Genomic DNA, 19,701 nt, shown 5'->3' on the forward strand with positions numbered 1-19,701 from the left:
AGAAGTATTGGGAGAGGTAATTAGACACGACATGGCGCAATTACAGCTTACCGAGGACATGACCTTAGATAGGAGGGTTTAGAGGACCCAAATTAGGGTAGAAGGCTAGTAGATAGTCTCGTTTTCCGTTCTTATTAGTAGTCGCATTATCGCAATATAATTTCTTGTGCTCAGATTTCTGCTATTATCTGTTATTTCTTGTGCTTTGATTATCCTGTGTTATCTGTGTCGCTTGCATTATTTCATTTCGTATCGCTTTGAATCTCTTAACCTTATCTGACTTCTTTTTATGCTTTTATTGAGCCGAGGGTCTTTCGGAAACAGCCGTCTTACCTTGGTAGAAGTAAGGTCTGCGTACACTCTACCCTCCCCAGACCCCACGATGTGGAATTTCACTGGGTTGTTGTTGTTATTCTTGGTTTAGCTCATTTTACTTGTCATGTTGTCGTTTGCATGTTTTTTAAAGAAACGTCAATTAGAATTATAATTTGACTAATTTACCTTATTAATTATTTGATCTCCATTTAATATTATTTTTTCTTTTATGACATTAATCTCGTTTCACATTTATTAGAGTAAGAATAAAAATGAAAAAGTAATTAAATTCTATCTTATTTTAATATATATATATATATATATATATATATATATATATATATATATATATATATATATATATAAATTAATTAAATATAAATTTTTAAATTTGAAAAGTCCTGCAATTACGATGATAAAACAAAGGAATTGTAAACACTTGAACTTGATAAGAAAATGTGCAATTACTTCAAGCTTCAATTTATTTTGAAATTCAATATCTGATGGGATTAGACAACAATAAGAGTTCTATTAGGACTCTTTAGCCGTGGTAAATATTTTCCCTATAGAGGTTATACTACCTCTAATTTATTCTAATCATATCATTTCAAATCTTTTCAATAATTTTATATTTAACAATTCAAAAAGTTCATTACAAAGCATATTAATTTTGTCTTAAAATTGTCAAGTGGCTTGTTATTAGCTTTTTATTGGGCTTAACCACGTTGCTTGTAACTCTCCTATTTTGTATATATAGATATAGATACAGATGTAGATGTAGATATATTAAATTAAAATATTATTAATTTGAAAATATATATATCAATCATCTTTTACTATACTACGGAATGACTGCCAATTCCAATCGTGACTTTCCAAACAGACCTTGAATAATTTTGTGTCGTGGCTAAAACTTAGATTAACGATCCAAAAAATGGTTATTTTCCCATTTCTCCCAAATTAAATCCATTGTTGATGGGCCGGTTAGAGGTGAAAATGAGCCCAAACATTAGTTTCGTGTTGGCCAAAAAATTGAATAATAGGGTTTAGAGGGAGGGATAAAGTAGTCAAGTAAACAATTTAAAAACAAAATAAAAAGGAAAAAGGAATTACTGTACTTACTAGTTGAGGCATGAGAAAAGCTCTCTCTTATCTTCTTCATAGAATTCCCGCACAGTAAACATAGTGTTTGAATAAATGTGCGAGTGAGTGAAATGGGTGTGCTAAAGCCTTTTCCTCTTCAACGAATGGCTTCTCGGTTTCTTCATCTTAATTGTCACTCTCATCATTCTCTTCTTCCTTTTTCATCTTCTTCTCGCCCCTCTATTTTCCTTAATACCAGGTTAACTACACTCTGCTCTCTTTATACTTATTCACTTTGGAAAATATTTATCTCTTTCAGTTCTAGAAAACATTTTTTTTTCTCTGGTTGATTGAATGTGAAAAATTAATTAGGCGTTTGGCGGTAGAAACCAAATATTTTTCAGTTTATTTGGAATTTTTGAAGTTGGAGTTGAAGACCGGGTTGTGTTTGGTCATAGTTTTTGCAAAGAATATTTGGTCGTTTGAATGTACTGAAAGTGAAAACAGTGTTTTAGGTGTGTTTCAAATTCCATTTTCACGGCCAAATGCTGATTTTCAAATAAAGTGAAATTCTCATGGCCAGACGGGACCAATTTTGCGAGGGAAGAATATTAAAGTTAGCTGATTTTTTGTTAAAATGAAGGGCATTCTATTAGCAAGAGTCTTTCTTCTTTTCACATTTTTGTTTTGGTTATGGATTTTCGGTTCTGTTGTGACCATTCGAGGGGAATAATTCATTTTGAGCGGGATTAATATAATGTTTTGGGTTGGCTTATTTGTTGAAATGAAGGCTAATTTGACAACTCGCTCTTTTTTTATTTTTACCATTTTTATATTTTAGTATTTTGTAAGTGGTAAAGTTGCCTCTGTGTGACTAAGGCTACATACAACAGAACCTTGTGGGAGCTTCTATTTTTTTTTTTTTTTTTTAAATTTTAAAAAAAGTTTTTATATTTTGTTATTTTGTGTTGTATTTAAAGAGGGGGAAGATGGCTTCTTTCTATCTGTTTAGCTATTTTTGTTTTTGGACTTTAGTTGCTCGTGTAATGTATTTCATCAAGTGAGTTGAATGTTGCACACCGATACATGTTCATTTGGTTTTTTATATGTTCTTTTTTCTGTATTTTGAAAAATTAATTGTTGTTCTTGCGTGGCGGGAACATATTAACTTCATTTTGGAGGAATGTTGGTCAGCTTAATGTTTCTAAAAGAGAGGCTGTTGGTCTTATTTTAAAGGAGAGGGAAATACAGCCCTTTTATTTATTTATTTATTTATTTATTGATTATTGATAAATAATGCAACCCTTTTCTTTTGTTTCTTACTATTTGAGTTCTTGAAAATTTGCTTATCGGTTTATCTGCTAAAAAACTTTTGGGTTTGTTGCAGGGTGATTAATAGGCTGAGAAGGGCGTCGGATGGAATTTTGATTAGAAACGTGGTGTCTCCAAGAGCTTTTATGTCATCAAGCATTGCTACGGAGGCTTTTCAAGAAAATACCAAGTCAAAAGCTTATGGTTCTGAGCAAATTCAGGTGAAAGAAAAGCTACTATCATTATATGATGTTTTGTTCTAATGTAAGATTGGGTAAAGCAAAGAACTCAGAGTCTTGTAGGAAAGGAACATATTTCCTTTGGAGTCTTAGATAGTGGTAGGTCCTTTTGTGAAACCTGAAAGATTAATGTCTATCACAATATCTCATTAAGGAGTAATGTCTACAAAGATGGGATTACAGCTTGATGCTGGATTTTAAGTTTGTGGACGATCCGTTTCTAATGTGAAAGCACTTTCGAATATCAAAAGTGATGCAATGACAGGCATGTGACATGTAAAACAGGATGCTTTAGACAGCATGTGGCCTTTGCTATTGTCGTTGCTCAGAACACTATGAATTTAACCTCTATAGATTATTAACCAATCTCTGCTAGATAAAAAAGAAATGTCTGAATTCTGTGTTAAGTATTTGAAGATATTCTCTCTATTAGAAAATAAATTGAAAGATGTACAGTAAAATGGTAGTGTACTTAGGATGGAGAATGTTTTCTGTGGGGACGTGTTTTACCTTGGGAGATTTTTTGTTGCATCATTTTCCAACATTTTGTTGGGTAACCAATAACAAAAAGTTGATGAAATGCGCTTCCATGAACAATTGTCAATTACTGAATATATGGAATTGAGAAATCACAATTTTCAATGTCAGTAGAATCCATACATAGTGACCAAGTAAACAAGGATGAGAGAAGTCAAGCAGGCAGGGACAGCCCAGCGGTTGAAGAGCTAGAGTAACGACCTTGGTCACAAAGGTCTGAAGCTCAATAGATGCAAAACTGGGTGAATTTTTCTTATCTACCCGTATTGATAGTCAGAGCTATCCGGTACCCATGTTGGTGGGAGGTAATAGTTACACCGTGATTTAGTCGAGGAATGCACAAGTTGATCCGAATAGAATATTAAAAAGAAGTGGATGATAGGGTACGAGTATAGTATTATGGCGATATTCCTTAGTTATTAAAAGTTGACAACAATGTCCAAGTAATTTTTTTTTTGACAAGACAAGAGTGTCTAAGTATTGGTTAAGGTCTGAAGCTATTGATTTTTTTTTTTTTAATTTTCTTGAGAGAAAGGTAATTGTATTATAAGAGCAACAATAAAAAGTGTTGAGATATTAACAGGTGAGCAAAATGCAAAAGAAGAATCCCTTTCCAATGTATGGGGATTCAGCAAAAAGCAAAAGAAGAATCCCTTTCGTATGGGGATTCTAAGAGGCTAAGTGTTGACTCTGGTTCATTCACAGATTCCTCTTTCGACCAAAAGAAAATAAAAGTATACAGTTAAATTTGATCTGTTGAATTGGGTTAGCTTTATCTTCTTTCTTTCGTTCCAATAGTCTACCATATGAATGCTGGGATTGTATTCCACCACAATGTCGTCTTTCTCCTTTTACTGCCTCCGTTCTAGTATTGTTATGGCCAATGGGCCTGAGGCAAGTGAATTGAAGTAAGAATTGAGATATTTGTAATTGAAAATAATTTCTCATTAGTGACGGAAGTCGTATTCCTCCCTTTGGTGGAAAATAATTTCCTTTGAGAAAATATTTTCCACAATACAGTGTAACTAGACATTGAATGATTTTTCAGAAGAAAAACATATTCTTCATACCAAACACACCCGATCTTATTTTGAGCTTGGAAAATTATCGTCCATATATAAGTGATCTGGTGGTTTACATGTAAATTGTGAAAAAAATGCAATTCTTTCTTTTCAATTTTTGTTAATTTCCCTTAATTTTGTGTCCTTTTTCAGTTTTCTTTTTCTTCTTTACCTTTGTCCCTTATTTGATCAAGGATATATATGTATAGTTTGCTCATTAATCTGCTCTATCAGTTTGTTCTGTAGATTTAGAGTTGTTCCTTACTTATAAGTTAGTTTGACTTGAAAATAAACATGTAGCTTAGGGTGATCAGGAAAATATCTGAATAAAAAATAATTGCTTTCACAGGTAATGCAACATACAAATGTCAAATATTTTATTTTGAGTGTAAGTATATATTCATAAGTACATGCAGTGGATACTTAGTGTTTAGTCGCTCATTGACTGAAGAGTGAATCAGCACTACTGTATTGTGCATTACCTATTAAGAAACTCTGCAAGGCACAGTCAGCTTTTAAGATATAGTTTACTTGGATAAGAATGTAAAAGAGACAGTAACTTTCAGACTTACCTTTCATTAATATCTTGCAGCTTAAAGCAAAGCAGATAAATATAGTTATTTAGGACATCTTCTATTTATTTGTTTCTCAGCAGTAATTTTCTTCATAAATTGTTTCTATTTAATAGTGAAAAGAATTAATGATGTGAATAATATGTTGATCATCTACCAGTAAATATAATTATGCAAATTGCTGCTTGATTAGGTATTGGAAGGTTTGGATCCAGTCAGAAAAAGACCAGGAATGTACATAGGAAGCACCGGACCCCGTGGTCTCCACCATTTGGTATCTCTTGCCTTTCTGATTCCTTCCTTTTGATGTATTTGGTGGTGCTAATTATGCTTCTGTTAATTCTTGACTGAACTTTATTGCCCCAGTTATTAATCATATTTCCTCCTAGGTTTATGAAATCTTGGATAATGCCGTTGATGAGGCACAAGCAGGAGTTGCAACAAAGATAGATGTGATCCTCCATGCTGATAACTCCGCTAGCATCACTGACAACGGTCGTGGGGTATGAGCTGTCTTCTTCTCTTTTACAGAAGTGGAACTAATGTCATGGGAAATTGTGCACTCTAGCTTATTTATATGTCAAGTGGTTTGTCTGTCATCTCATAAAGGATTGACTCAACCTTCTCCTGAATATTATGTTGTATTAGCACATAAGATGATGTTTGTGATTATCTCCTGTTCTCCCTTTGCACATTTCCATGGTCCGTCCCCTTTCAAGGAGAGGTCCTGAACTGCTGCATTTGATAGAAATGGTTTCAGGAAGTGTGCTAATAAGAAATTGATTTGCTTGTCTATAGTTTTCAAAGACCCTTGAAATTTCTATCCTGATCAAATCCTTATGCTTGTTGATTAAAAAAAAAACACACTTTCTGATTAAATTTAACATTTGTTGGCATTTTTCAGATCCCAACAGAGTTGCATCCAGTGACAAAGAAATCTTCTCTGGAAACAGTCTTGACGGTATGTTTGTACGGATAGCCATTCTTAGATGCATATATATGTGTGTGTGTGCGCGCGCGTGCGCGTTTATGTTTTTTCCTACTCAATGTGTGGGGCTCAATGTCAACTTTTCATCTAAATATCAGGGTTATAGAAGTGTGTTTAAAGTTATGAGGATCATTTAACCTACTGGTAATTGAGATATTTTATACTTTTGGAAATCCTTAACATTAACTGTAAAATCATAAGGAAGAAGTAGGAGTTATGAAAGCAAGTTTTTTGAACTCCCAAAGATGGTTCCCGATATTGAAAGACTGAAGGTTATAGCTGCTTCAAGATTCAACACTGAAGGTATAGTTGCTCTAAGAGTTTTGATCTAGTGCATGATGTGTGGGTTAAACGTACATTCAAGATTCAACACTGAAGGTATAGTTGCTCCAAGAGTTTTGATCTAGTGCATGATGTGTGGGTTAAACGTACATCACAGGTCCGAACCCTTTAGACAATAGTCTGGTATTTAAATGGACAAGGTTAAAGGTCCATTAATTCACCGTGTTTCGAATTGTGCGCCGCTATTCCTTGGGAATTTTTCAGTTACTAAAAATAATTTAAAAAGATTCAACAGTCAGTAATCTCTCATTGAAGTTTTATAGAAGAGTTAGTGGAGCTTAGTTGTACTTTTCCTACATCTTCCTTCCCCAGTTGTCTTATCCTGCCCATACCTTTGGTGATTATTTACTAAATATCAACCAGTGCAGCATAGTCTTCTATTTATCATCTTTGGTTAAACAGAACATGATCAAAGAAACTCGGAGCAGTGGTATCAGCGACCCGAGGTTTATGTGATTTACAAGAAGCGTCATTAGCCATTTGTAAAACACTAGAACAGTAAAGCATTATTGCTTGGAGTAAGGTGCAAGGTTCCACTTCCACTCCTGCACAATCACATGTTTAGATTTATTTTTTCTTAGTGTATTCCAGAAAAGGTACTTATAGAGCAGAGCTATGGCTCAAAGACTGTAAAAGCCTGCACAAAGCACAATTCACTCTTGCTTATCATTCTTTACTAGTATTTGGACACGCGCTCTGCACGTGAGTCCTATATCACGAGTACACAAGATTCTCTTCTAAAATCACACACATATAATTAAACAATGTGTTTGAGTAATAAAAAGATTAAACACAAAAGTTAAAGCTTTTGAAATTGATGAATGTTGACCTTCTTTAGCTAGCTCAATAAAGGAAGAAATCTTTCCCCATTTCAAGCTACCAAATTTAAGTTCACCACATTTCAAGCTACCAAATTTGAGCTCACCACAAATTAGTGCATCTAAAGGAAAGACACAAATAAAAAGTCTTGTACCCAAGAACGCTGCTACATTGGGATGCCAATCCAGGTAACAATGTCAGACAAAAGGCAGTTACATCTTTAAAATCAAAATGTTTTCAAATTGTGAAGACATGTATTTATAAGCTAAAATCACAATCATCTAGGAGCATAAACAGCAAAGCTTTAACAAATGATAAGTTAACTCGGAAACGTATATGCTTTACATGGATCCACCAAAATTACACTTATTGCACAACTAATGCAATTTATATGTCTCTTCATGTCTCTCACATTCAGATCACATGATTGTATTTCGGGTGAGTATACAATGTAAGTGCATTTTTTCTTAATGACAAGGGAACCACAGCCTGTACCCTTTGGACAATGCAAGTGCTTTAAAGAATACAATAATGATAAGTAAAGGGAGAGACATAAAATACATTATTTCTGTAACGCTCTTACATTTTGTAGACTAATGTTGAATGGGTAATTCTGTTACTAGAAGGGTATAAAAGCCCTTCAACTTTATAAGGTCATTTTTGTCTATCAATACTTTAGCATGGATTTTTAGGCTTATATAATAGTAATAGATGATAGATATAGCAGAAAGTCCGATATGCAGTCACAAATATATCCAATGTGTTTCCCTCTTACGGATCTTGAAAAGTTTGTTGTTTCTAAGCTCCTAGTTATATACTATACAGACTAATGAGATTGTAGGTTCCGGCTCTTAGAATTTATCATATTCTTCTGAATTGAGTCATGCTATTTACTGATGTTGGTTGCATTATTGCAGATGCTATTGAAATCATGGAAATCAACGGTTTATGAATTTTAGATGGAAATAATGCTTTTAAAATAGAGAATGAAGCAAGAGTATATCTTGATGATGTGGTAGAAAAATGTGCAGGTTTTGCATGCAGGTGGTAAATTTGGAGGCTCAAGTAGTGGCTATAGTGTGTCTGGTGGATTACATGGTGTGGGCTTGTCAGTTGTTAATGCATTGTCAGAGGTATCAATCATTTATATCGGCTAGCATTTTCCTATACAGTGATAAAGAATACAGAATCTGTTTTTGAAATATTTGTAGATATGTGCTAGCATTTTCCTGTACACTGATAAAGAATACAGAATCTGTTTTTGAAATATTTGTAGATATGTTCTAGCATTTTCCTAATACACTGATAAAGAATACAGAATCTGTTTTTGAAATATTTGTGCTATTGCTCCTTTTCTTTTTTTGCCAGTTTTAGCTAGTTATTCATCTCTTAATATGTGTTGTATACTTCGGCTTTATGTTCTCTTTTTGACTGTCTAGCGGTACTTTAATCAAATCTGTCACTGCCATTGCTTTAACCTGATATGTAGTCTCTCGTGGTAGAATGACCTCAAGTGTTATTAACTTCCAGCGTGTTTACTAAATTGTTTAAGCATTTTCAGATTATTTTTCCTGTGACTAGATATACAGTTCAGGAGCTTTCAAGATGTTGAGTTCTAACCTAGACTAGTTCTGGATTTTCATTTTTCAAAAGTTGATTGTGCTCCATCGTGGGGGGCCGTTTTATCTCATTTCAAGGAAAGCAGATATCAATGTAGGCTCTAATCAGAGAAAGACTACATTCTGAAGATTACATACACCTCTTGCATGTGTGGACACAAATCAATTGTTGAACAGTTCAACTCTTTATTCAGTGACCTTTTGATCTCCAAATAACGCTGTGTCCAATGGATGTCTAAAAAGAAAAATCGATAAAGGAAAATAAAGTAAACCAATAATTGCTTATGCTTTCTAGGTCAGATATCTCTCTTTTCTCCTTGTAGAAAATATGACTGCTGAGGATTTCCTCCTTTAAATTGGATGCTAATATTAGGACATTTTTAAATCTAATACATGTAAACATGGATTGTGTTTGATTTATTGCTTTTATATATAGTGTAGTTCTCATTATTTTTTTAGCGTGGCTGAAATTGTTCAGCAAAATGCTTACATGCATGATCAATTTTCTTGGAATAGGTAATTTTTTATTTATAAACAGCAAAAAGTTAGAAGATAGTGCTGGAATTTCTCTACAGTGAGCAAAACACCAAACAATGGCCCTCTTTTACTAACTTGAGGTGTTAATGGTCTTTCAGCTTTCCTGACCTAGTGATCTATATCATATTCTCTGATAGGCCCTAGAAGTTACCATATGGCGTGATGGTAAAGAATACAAGCAGAAATATTCACGGGGGAAGCCAGTAACAACTTTGATATGTCAGGAGCTCCCAGTGAAAATGAGAGATCGGCAAGGGACTGCCATTCGGTTTTGGCCTGATAAAGAAGGTAGTTATTTTGTATTCAAACTCCAATATTTTCATGTTTCCAATTTCCTTTTAATTAATATTTAAATTCTGATGGCATCGTCCTTTGCAGTATTCACAACTGAAATACAATTTGACTATAACACCATAGCTGGGAGAATTAGGGAGCTTGCTTTCCTCAACCCTGAGGTATTGTTGGTAGTATTAGTTAGATTCATGCTGTCAAATGACGCCATTAAGAGGTTTTGTTTGTGGAAGCAACTTTATTGGTGTTTCAATGTCTCCCTTCTTCAACCTATGGTTTACGTGAAATTGCTTATGCCATTTGGTGACTGCATGTTGAAGTTCATTTCAATGGAACTGACATTCCTCACGTATACCTGCTGCATTTTGGTGCATAGACATACATAAACTTCTTCGAAGAAATTAAAGCTTCTTATTCTTGATAGCTATCTTCATATGCTGGATTCATTTTAGTTTCAAATAATTGAGCATATATTTTATTTCAGCTTACAATTGTTCTCAAGAAGGATGACGTAGATCCGGAGAAGATCCAACACGCTGAGTACTTTTATGCTGGAGGATTGGTTGAATACATGAAATGGCTGAATGCAGACAAAGTGTGCTTGTCTTTTCCCTTTTACTTTTCACGCGCTTCATATCCTCTTTCTAATTTATTGAATAAAATGCTTGTTATCAAAAAATTTAGAACTGCCGATAAAGAATCATGGTTAATCTTCACCTATGTATTTACTGATCTCACAAACTTACATGTCATGTAACATAGTGTCTTGGTCACTAGGTTCATCAGTGCCTTCACTTCTAAAATATTGAATGGAGCTAACAAATTATATTTTATGCTCCCTTGTTTCGAAATTCTTCTCCCCATTTGATTTGGCACTATTCTTAAGAGGACTTGAAATTTGATTTGTTTAATATTTGTTGAGAAACATATTTGGGTGTATTTGTTCTTATTAAAAACACATCTGACTTTAGTATTATAGAATAATAGAATGAGGGTGAACCTGTATTGGGAAGAGTAGAACTGACTTCTCCGATCGAAAAGCAAAAAAAGTAGAAACCGTTTCTATAAACATTTTGTGGTGTATAATATTTTTAAAGTTTCCATTTGAGAAATGTGGGCAACATTTGTGTCACTCCAAAGAAAAAGGAGGACAAGCATTTTCTGAAATGGAGTATCTCTTTTGGGGTATCACACTCTACTGATCTTGCACAAAAGGAATCGTATATCTGAATAAGTCTGCAATCTGTCAGATAATGTCAGCCATGTGTCTTTAAGAATGACTAAAATTAATGACCGTCTTGGCCCTCGGGCTTTGGTCTAGTGTAAGAGCACAATGTGTGTAGTATTTAAGTGGAGAAGGGTAAAGGGGTGGGCAATTATCTACCGAGTTTCAAATTGTGCACCACCGGCTCTCAGAAATTTACAGGTTATCAAAAGAAAAAAAAAAGACTGTCTTTTCAGCACCCAAGGGTGTGGCCTATTGGTCAATGAAGTAGATTGAGAAAGGTTCAAATCCCAGAGGAGACAAAACACTAGGTGATTGTTTCCCCTCTGTCTAAGCTTTAGTGGACAGAGTTACCTGGTACCCTGTGGAATAAGTCGAGGTGCACGCAAGCGCCCGGACACCGCGTGTTATTAAAAAATGATGGACTGTCTTTTCCGGTGATGCTTTTGTTGTGTGAAGTCTAGTAAGTAGTGCCTGACGTCTTCTTGCTCTAGAAACCACTTCATGATGTGCTGGGATTCAGAAAAGAAGCTGATGGAATGACGATTGATATGGCTCTTCAATGGTAAGATGTATCATTTTATCCTTCTTCCCCATCTTCCTCTCCTTACTCTTTTTAACGTCAAGGATGGTTGGAATTATAGCAGCACACAATTATATGCTGCACCACATCGTCATGCAGTGGTTGCACCAGTTATTTTTCTTCCAGCAATTGGTGTGCAATATGAATATGGTAAGATTTGTTAGTTTTACGTTTTCTCTTTTCTCTATTGCAGGTGCTCAGATGCTTATTCAGACACGATGCTAGGTTATGCAAACAGCATACGGACCATTGATGGTGGCACTCACATAGATGGTGTGAAAGCTGCCCTAACAAGAACCCTCAACAGTTTGGGGAAGAAGTCAAAGACAATCAAGGTTTGTTGAATATAGGCACATTGTTTCTTTTCTTTCTGTTTGCTCCAACAAAAATCTTTGGTTGTTTTTGTATCTCTCCAGTCTTTCCAGTCTGCTAATACAACACTGAATATGTTGGACGTCTTCTGGGTTTTTGCTTGCACTTCTGTTCTTTTGATCATTTTGCTCGGATGTGCATGGTATCCCTTGTAATTCCGTTGCTGGTTTCATTCAAACAATATCAGTCCGCACCTTGGAGCTTTAGTGCCTTCAAATACTTTGACTTCATCACCAGTAACCACCTTATGTTCTCATTGTTTTGTGTTTACAAGAGCTAGAGGATTATTCTAAAATTGTACGAGTCTTTATCTAGATTACCACCTTACAAGTTACAACCTAAAGTGTTTGGAGTTATGTATATCGCAATCAGTTAAATTTATATAATAAAGGATTTCCGTTTCAGTAACTTTTAATTGACTCCTTCCTTCCTAATCTAGAAATCCTTTATTGACTACATATTAAGACAAAAAAGTTTAAATTTTTTGTTACCTTCTTCTTCAAAAAAAAAAAAAAAAGTTTAAATTTTTAAATAGTCTATAGATTAGAGTTAAGTGGAATCTATTTAAGATAAAAGTTGAGATGTGTATATATTGGTCTAGTTCCTGCCACACCAAGACCACTATAACATTGAGGGCTATTATTTTTTTTTTCCCTTTCCTTTCAGACAGCAAACTTTTGATTCAGGAAAAGTGGTGAAATAAATTGAACAAAGGAAGAAGAATGTTAGATAAGAACTGGGATGGAGTATATTATTAGGTGAACACAAGTGTAACTTTGGTAGTGCTGATTTCAATTTTTAACTAAATCCCTCAGCTTTGAATTGCTTATATGCGCACATCTTATAGAAGCACAGTAGCAGTGCTTTCTGGGCCATCACGAAATCTTAGTCCCAGGTCTTTGTATGACTGTCAGTGTTTAATTCAAATTATTAATATCAATGACCATAAGATTGGTAAGAGGAGGTGTTTTTTGTCTTTAAAATAAATCCTATTTAATTGATGCCTTCCAGAAAGAATTCTATTTAATCAAAGAGGGAAAGACAGAAATTAAAACTCAGTTTTAAATCTCTAATTTTGCTTTTCGGAATTTGCTTGTCACGACCCAACCGGAGGGCAATGACGGACACCCGGAGCCAGCCTACCGAGCACCTCATAACATACAGCTTATACTCATATCTAGGTGGACTACAAGGCTAACTCATCAATATCATAATCTGTAGGGGCATGAGTCCAAGAGATATATGCACATCTATATAGTCATCATCAACTACGCCCATATGTATACATACACCAGCCGACAAGGCTACCAAAAATGATATACAAAATATGAACTGAAGAAGTCATAGAACATCTAACTATACACATTTGTCTACGAGCCTCTACATGGAGAGCTTAACATCATAAAGACGGGGCAGGACCCCGCTATGCCCATATATGTACTCAAAAGAATAATACCAACTGAACCACAACTCCGAAACAAATGGAGCACCCCTGTACAATCGCTGATGAAGCAGCCTAGGGGTCTAGTTCGTCTCCCTGTCTACCTGCGGGCATGAACGCAGCGTCCATAAATAAAAGGATGTCAGTACGAATAATGTACCGAGTATGTAAGGCATGAGTAACAAAATAAGGAAAGTATGAAGATAACATAAGATAAAGAGATCAATCAGTACCTCTGAATGCCTCTTAAGGCGGATGTCATGCATGCTTAGCTTTTTTAAAAAAACATTTCATACATACATATATATAATATCCTGCCCGGCCATTTAGGCTCGGTGTTATCATCATATCATCATCCTCCTATGTCTGGGGTAACATCATAACCTGCCCACAGCAGTGGTGTGCACATCTACGTGTCTGCCCGACCGACTATAGCGCGACGCGGTGTGAGAAAATACATATATATATATATATATATATATATATATATATATATATATATATATATATATATATATATATATATATAAAGCATGCATGAGAGCCCAAATGAAAGTTATAACTGTATTGGAGTGACGTAAGGTCGCTAAACCTCCGATTACCATTATGGAATCTCATCATTGCTATATCTCACCTTGAAGGAACAACTACCATAAGATGAGATCAACAACAATGAACAAGATCAATAATCATGAATCAAAGATCAATAATATCATAAGAACATCAAGAACTATAAGCTTTGGTATTTTTAGAAATGGAGTAATCATGGAGGACATTTGCATATATGTTCGTATCGAAGTGATCATGCCATAAGAAGGAAAGAATTAGCCTTAACATACCTTTTCTTCTCCTTAACTACTTAACGTTTTCCTTCCAAGCTTGCAAATCTACATTCAAGAGGATTTATACTAGAGTTAAGTCTGGAAAACACTCAAAAGTTCAAACTAGAGTAATTAGCGAGCTAGCGGAATTTGGGCAGCACTTCCCCTATTTTATCGACTTCCACCAAATTCCAAAACAACTCCCAATCAACAATAACAACACCAACAATACCATAATCAAAAGATTTCATTCAAACTAAACTTAAATTAATCCAAAATCCCCTTTCAAATTCAACTCATAGCCATCAACTTCAATTTGATACTTTGTGACCTCTCAACTATGATTCCTTTCCTCTTCAAGACTTGCTAAACCTTCAAGTCCACTAAATCATATGAAGAACATACCTTGTAATAGCAGAACTTCACCTCACTCAACTTCTTCTAAAACCAAGTTCATCACAACATTGAGTAGAGGCAAGAATAATCATCTTCCATGGATTCTCTTGGGTTTTAATGTTTGATCTTCTCATTGGATGGTGTGGAAGGTTTTGGAAAGTTAGAGAATCTTCAAGAACTCTCTAATAATATGGGGAGGTAAGTGTGGGAAGTGAATGTGAAAAATGGGGTCTTTTGGGGTTTAAAAATCGCTGAAAACCGCCCCACCGCCCCGTGTTACGGGGAGGATGCGGCACCGCATACTCAATATGCGGCCGCATACTCTCTTCACAACATGGGGGTGGTGCTGGGCAGTAAGCTCAGCCAAAATGGCAAGTTTGCGGCCAGTATGCTGCACCTCAAACTCAGTATGAGGCCACAAACTGCCCACAAACTGCCCACAAACTCTACCTTTCGTGAAAATGCGTTCTTTTCGATTCGTTTGACCTCTAATCCTTATGATACCTTCTTGACACTTATGTAAACCTTCATTAACCATCTAAGGAGCCCTATAACTCCCTCTCAAGCTAATGCTAAACAATGTATAGCACAAATGATTCGGAATCTTCCCAAAAACATGACACCAATTCTAACCTTCAACGAACTTACTTCCGCCGATTCATTTAACTCCGAAACCTTAAGGTACATACTTAAAATTATTAGATATCCTCCTTAACATCGTAAGTGCTTCATGTCCACTTTGAGCTTACGTTAGTTTACTTATAATGCAAATGACGCGAAATTTTCCAAGGTGTAACATTGCTATTCATTTTCCCTCTGACGCACTGATTGGGTGCAATCAAACTAGTGAATTACCCTTAATCCTCTGTGTTAGCATGATCTCTCTCTCTTTAATGTTCCTATAAGTAGGGATATTTGGGTTACTCTTACGTTTTGTTTTGTTCATTTGTATTATTCAGGAGAAGGACATAAACTTAAGTGGTGAGCATGTAAGAGAGGGATTAACTTGTGTTATCTCTGTTAAAGTTCCGAATCCAGAATTTGAAGGACAAACTAAGGTATCTCTCTCCTTTCATGGTTGTAATATTTGTTCGTTTTTTGGTATAGAAGTTCTATAAAGCCTTAAGATTTCAATTGTCTGAGCGCTGACATTGTTTACTTATACTATCTATATCCATTGAAGACTAGGTTGGGAAATCCTGAGGTAAGAAAGATGGTCGATCAGTCAGTTCAAGACTATCTGACTGAGTATCTGGAGTTGCATCCAGATGTGCTAGATTCAATTCTTTCCAAGTCACTAAATGCTCTAAAGGTACCTATGTTGTTAGATTCACAAGATTGAACTCTGTATGATTAAGCTGAATACGTTGGCAGCTCAAGAACATTAAGTGGTGTTATAAAAAATTGTTTTACCAGTAGCATCTATTGCGCCTTATGTAGGCAGCTCTTGCAGCAAAGAGGGCTCGGGAGTTGGTGAGACAGAAAAGTGTCTTAAGATCATCCTCTCTTCCAGGGAAGCTTGCTGATTGTTCAGCCACAAATCCTGAAGAAGCTGGTAATTTTAACTTATTATGGATTTCACAACCATATAATTTTTTTTTTTGGGTAATTGGATTAAAATTTTAATTTTAATGGCATAGGGAGTAAATTTTTAAATGTAAATCCCAATATTAGCACAGATGCTAGGATCCTTTGTGTAATGTTTCCTGAAATGTGTAATTGGATAATGTTTCTTTCAATATAGGCATGGATATAATGTAGTAATATCATGTTAAGTTAACTGCCTTTTTCTAAAAGAATCCTTCTCTTTTGAAAATTTTCAGAAATTTTCATTGTTGAGGGTGATTCAGCTGGTGGAAGTGCAAAACAAGGTCGCGATCGGCGCTTTCAGGTAATTAAACTCATTGGTGTGTTGTAAACAGTTATCCCCCTTTCCAGACTATGCAGCAGCTTATGAAAATTCTGATGGAAGTTCTGCAACCTGATTCCCACCCGACTCGTTGTGGCTGAAAAAAAAAAAGGAATTGTTCAACTAAAGCAAACACTGCATATTTTACATTGGTAAAAGATAGATCAAACTTATCCAGAGAAAAATTGTGCTGCGGAAGTGGCGATTAGAAGACTAATTTCATACTACTTTCTAAGTTCATCTCATATTCCAACTCCAATGTAAAATGTATTAGTTATTCATGCTTTGCAGGCTATTCTTCCTTTAAGAGGCAAAATTTTGAATATTGAAAGAAAGGATGAAGCAGCTATGTACAAAAATGAAGAGATTCAAAATCTTATTCTTGGTTTAGGACTTGGAGTTAAGGTACTATGTTCATCTTTGAGGTTTGTGCAATTTGTTCTTTCTTTCAAAATTTTATTCTTATTCAATTCTTATTCAATCTTCTGTATCTCAGGGGGAGGATTTTAAAAAGGAAGCTCTCCGTTATCATAAAATTATAATTTTAACAGACGCTGATGTGGATGGTGCTCATATTCGAACATTGTTGTTGACATTTTTCTTTAGATATCAGGTGCGTCCCTTCCATTGTTCTTCATGGTCCAATGAAACATTAACTAGCGTTTTCCTTGCTGGGAATTTTGAATTGCCTAAGGAAATAACCAAGATGTCTAGTTGACTGTTTGGATAACCTGGTTGAGATATTCTTAACTTGTTGCAGAGAGCTCTTTTTGACGAAGGTTGCATTTATGTTGGTGTTCCGCCTCTTTATAAGGTATATTTTCTTTCAGGTGTTGTTTTAACAGCTTATGTATTTACTGTCCTCCAGGTTTTTATGTTCTATTCGGAATTATTCAGGTTGAGAGGGGAAAACAAGTATACTACTGCTATGATGATACCGAACTTAAAAAAGTCCAACGTTCCTTCCCTTCGAATGCATCATATAACATACAGAGGTTCAAAGGTGAGATAGGAAGTGTGATATGTGTTTTTTTTTTTTGGATTTTGAAGACTGCATATTTCACATGAGACATGCTGTTTGGAATGCATTTTTCTATAGAGAACTCTTTGCCAAACTTATTACCAGCTAAATGAGGGTCCCTAGGGCAACTGACAAAGCCAATTTAGATATACCTTAGGGCGCTTGTGGAAACAGAAAGCCTTGCTGCATCAACATCTCTAACATAGGGACATGAGCCGGGAAATGCTGGATGAGCAATATAAGTCTCACTACTTGACATCACCTTAAAATGGTTTCAGAATTCGAAGAGTCCAACTGCCAACATTCCATGGTTTATGGTTTGACTAATCATATATTTGGAAAAGTAAGATAAAAATAGACTACATTTAATTGGCGGAAATAACTATATATGCTGATAATTGGGGCCCTATATCCTTCTCATAAGTTGTTAGGGCAGCATCGCTTTGCCAACTTTAGATATCGTCTATTGGGTGCTTGCTTTCCTATTGATGGATGAAAATCGTAGTTTTTAGTGTGGTTTTCCTGTAATGTCGATACACAAGCTTATGCATCTCTTATACATAGACATGCGAGTTCTTTAAACCTCCCTTATTTAATCATGAGATATCTATGGAAAACTTTTCAGGATTGGGAGAGATGATGCCAGCCCAGTTATGGGAAACTACAATGAACCCAGAGAGTAGGCTGTTAAAGCAATTAGTAGTGGAGGATGCAGCTGAAGCAAATGTTGTCTTCTCTTCACTAATGGGTTCCAGGGTATGTCTTTTTATTCTGAAAGGCTGAGACTTTATTAGGGACATCTATTTGTTGTGAGACTTGTGACAGACGTAATGCATTTCTTTTTATAACTATGCCGGACTTTCCATATCTTTCCACTCTTGCGCTTTTGACTTGATTTTATTGATCATCTCCATTATGCCGATTACAGGTGGACGTTAGGAAGCAACTTATACAACAGGCAGCGAGCATGATCGACCTCGAGCAACTGGATATATAAATGTGTAGTAAATCCTGCAAGAATACAACTCATTACTTCTGGAGGGACCAAATGCCTTGTATCCTGTATTGCACAACCGAGATTTTGATGCCCAAATGAATTGGGCTTTTGAGGCACTTCCTTCTCCAGTTCTCCCTGGAACTTGCAGAGTAAGCAGAAAAGGACTTCGATTATAAGTATTAAGTACCATGACCTACATCATAGGTTCTTGTCCTCCCTTTTTAGTTTTGCTCCCTGTAATTTGCACTCTTGTCCTTTGTAATTTAACATTAGTAGTTAGCAATGTAGCATAAATGTTTATGTAAGTAAAGATATCGGAATTGTTTCTTTGTTAGCGATTAGTTGATCAGAGTGATCTGCTGATGAGAATGAAATAGAGTTATGGTGGTGGCTCCACCTTTTATATTGATGACAACATAGAACAATGAATGTCCTTTCTAAGAGTCAAAAGTGTCCAATTTTGGTGTTCTACTCTTAACACTGCTAGGAGCAAGGGAAGTTTGATAAAATTAAAACCTGGAAAAGGTAAGTGTCATAATTTTACTCCCATGTTTGTCGAGGCCGAGGTATCCATTCTTAATCTCAGTATCACATGTTCGTTGAATTTTATATTGTTGACGTCTAAGCACTAAGCTTATTTTATCGAGTAAAGCCATGCTATTTGATATTTTGAATGGACTGTAGAGCAGTTTCTTAAAACCTGTTGCCTTTTTTGTGGTCTATTATGCTGATTAATTTTTTCTTTTATAGTGTAATATTTATACAATATTATCGGTGCATAATATACTGGTATAACGTGTCCATAAAGCACACATTCTGATTATCAAAACTGTGATTAGCTGATTATTTATTGGGATTTTTACCGAACGCAAGTCATATTAGCATTATACAACACATAACCTCGGAGAAATTTTATTTGGTATGGCACAACCAACAAAAATTGTGTGAGGGCATCCTTCCGGTTAGACACGTGGTGATATGGGTCCCACATTCTTCTTGTGTTACGTTTTCTCCTCTTTTTTACCGATTTATTTTTTCTCATCTTTATTCTCTCTTTTTCATCTCTTTACTGAATGAGAATGCATCATCTTTCTATTTATTTCACCCCCTCCTCCTTCAACACAACCTCAGGGAATCAGATCATTAAAGACTTCCGCCAATACTTTAAAACACTGGAATAGAGGATAATAACCCTAAATTCCAGTTTGATCAGTTGCTCCCA

At 35.4% G+C, this 19,701-nt stretch overlaps 1 protein-coding gene across 1 annotated transcript; it reads left to right on the top strand.

The window, feature by feature from the left end:
* Nucleotides 1–1,412: 1,412 nt before the first annotated feature.
* On the top strand, nt 1,413–18,929 carry LOC132636068 (DNA gyrase subunit B, chloroplastic/mitochondrial). Its single transcript, XM_060352741.1, has 21 exons — nt 1,413–1,657; nt 2,786–2,930; nt 5,312–5,392; nt 5,508–5,621; nt 6,023–6,079; nt 8,299–8,400; nt 9,561–9,711; nt 9,802–9,878; nt 10,199–10,309; nt 11,434–11,504; nt 11,716–11,857; nt 15,512–15,610; nt 15,736–15,864; nt 15,993–16,107; nt 16,376–16,443; nt 16,753–16,866; nt 16,958–17,074; nt 17,222–17,275; nt 17,359–17,464; nt 18,108–18,238; nt 18,411–18,929. The coding sequence occupies exons 1-21, from the start codon at nt 1,530–1,532 to the stop codon at nt 18,477–18,479; spliced, it is 2,181 nt and encodes a 726-aa protein (XP_060208724.1). The 5' UTR covers nt 1,413–1,529; the 3' UTR covers nt 18,480–18,929.
* Nucleotides 18,930–19,701: the final 772 nt, after the last annotated feature.

This window comes from Lycium barbarum, chromosome 4, assembly GCF_019175385.1.
Source record: "Lycium barbarum isolate Lr01 chromosome 4, ASM1917538v2, whole genome shotgun sequence".
Taxonomy (NCBI): domain Eukaryota; kingdom Viridiplantae; phylum Streptophyta; class Magnoliopsida; order Solanales; family Solanaceae; genus Lycium; species Lycium barbarum.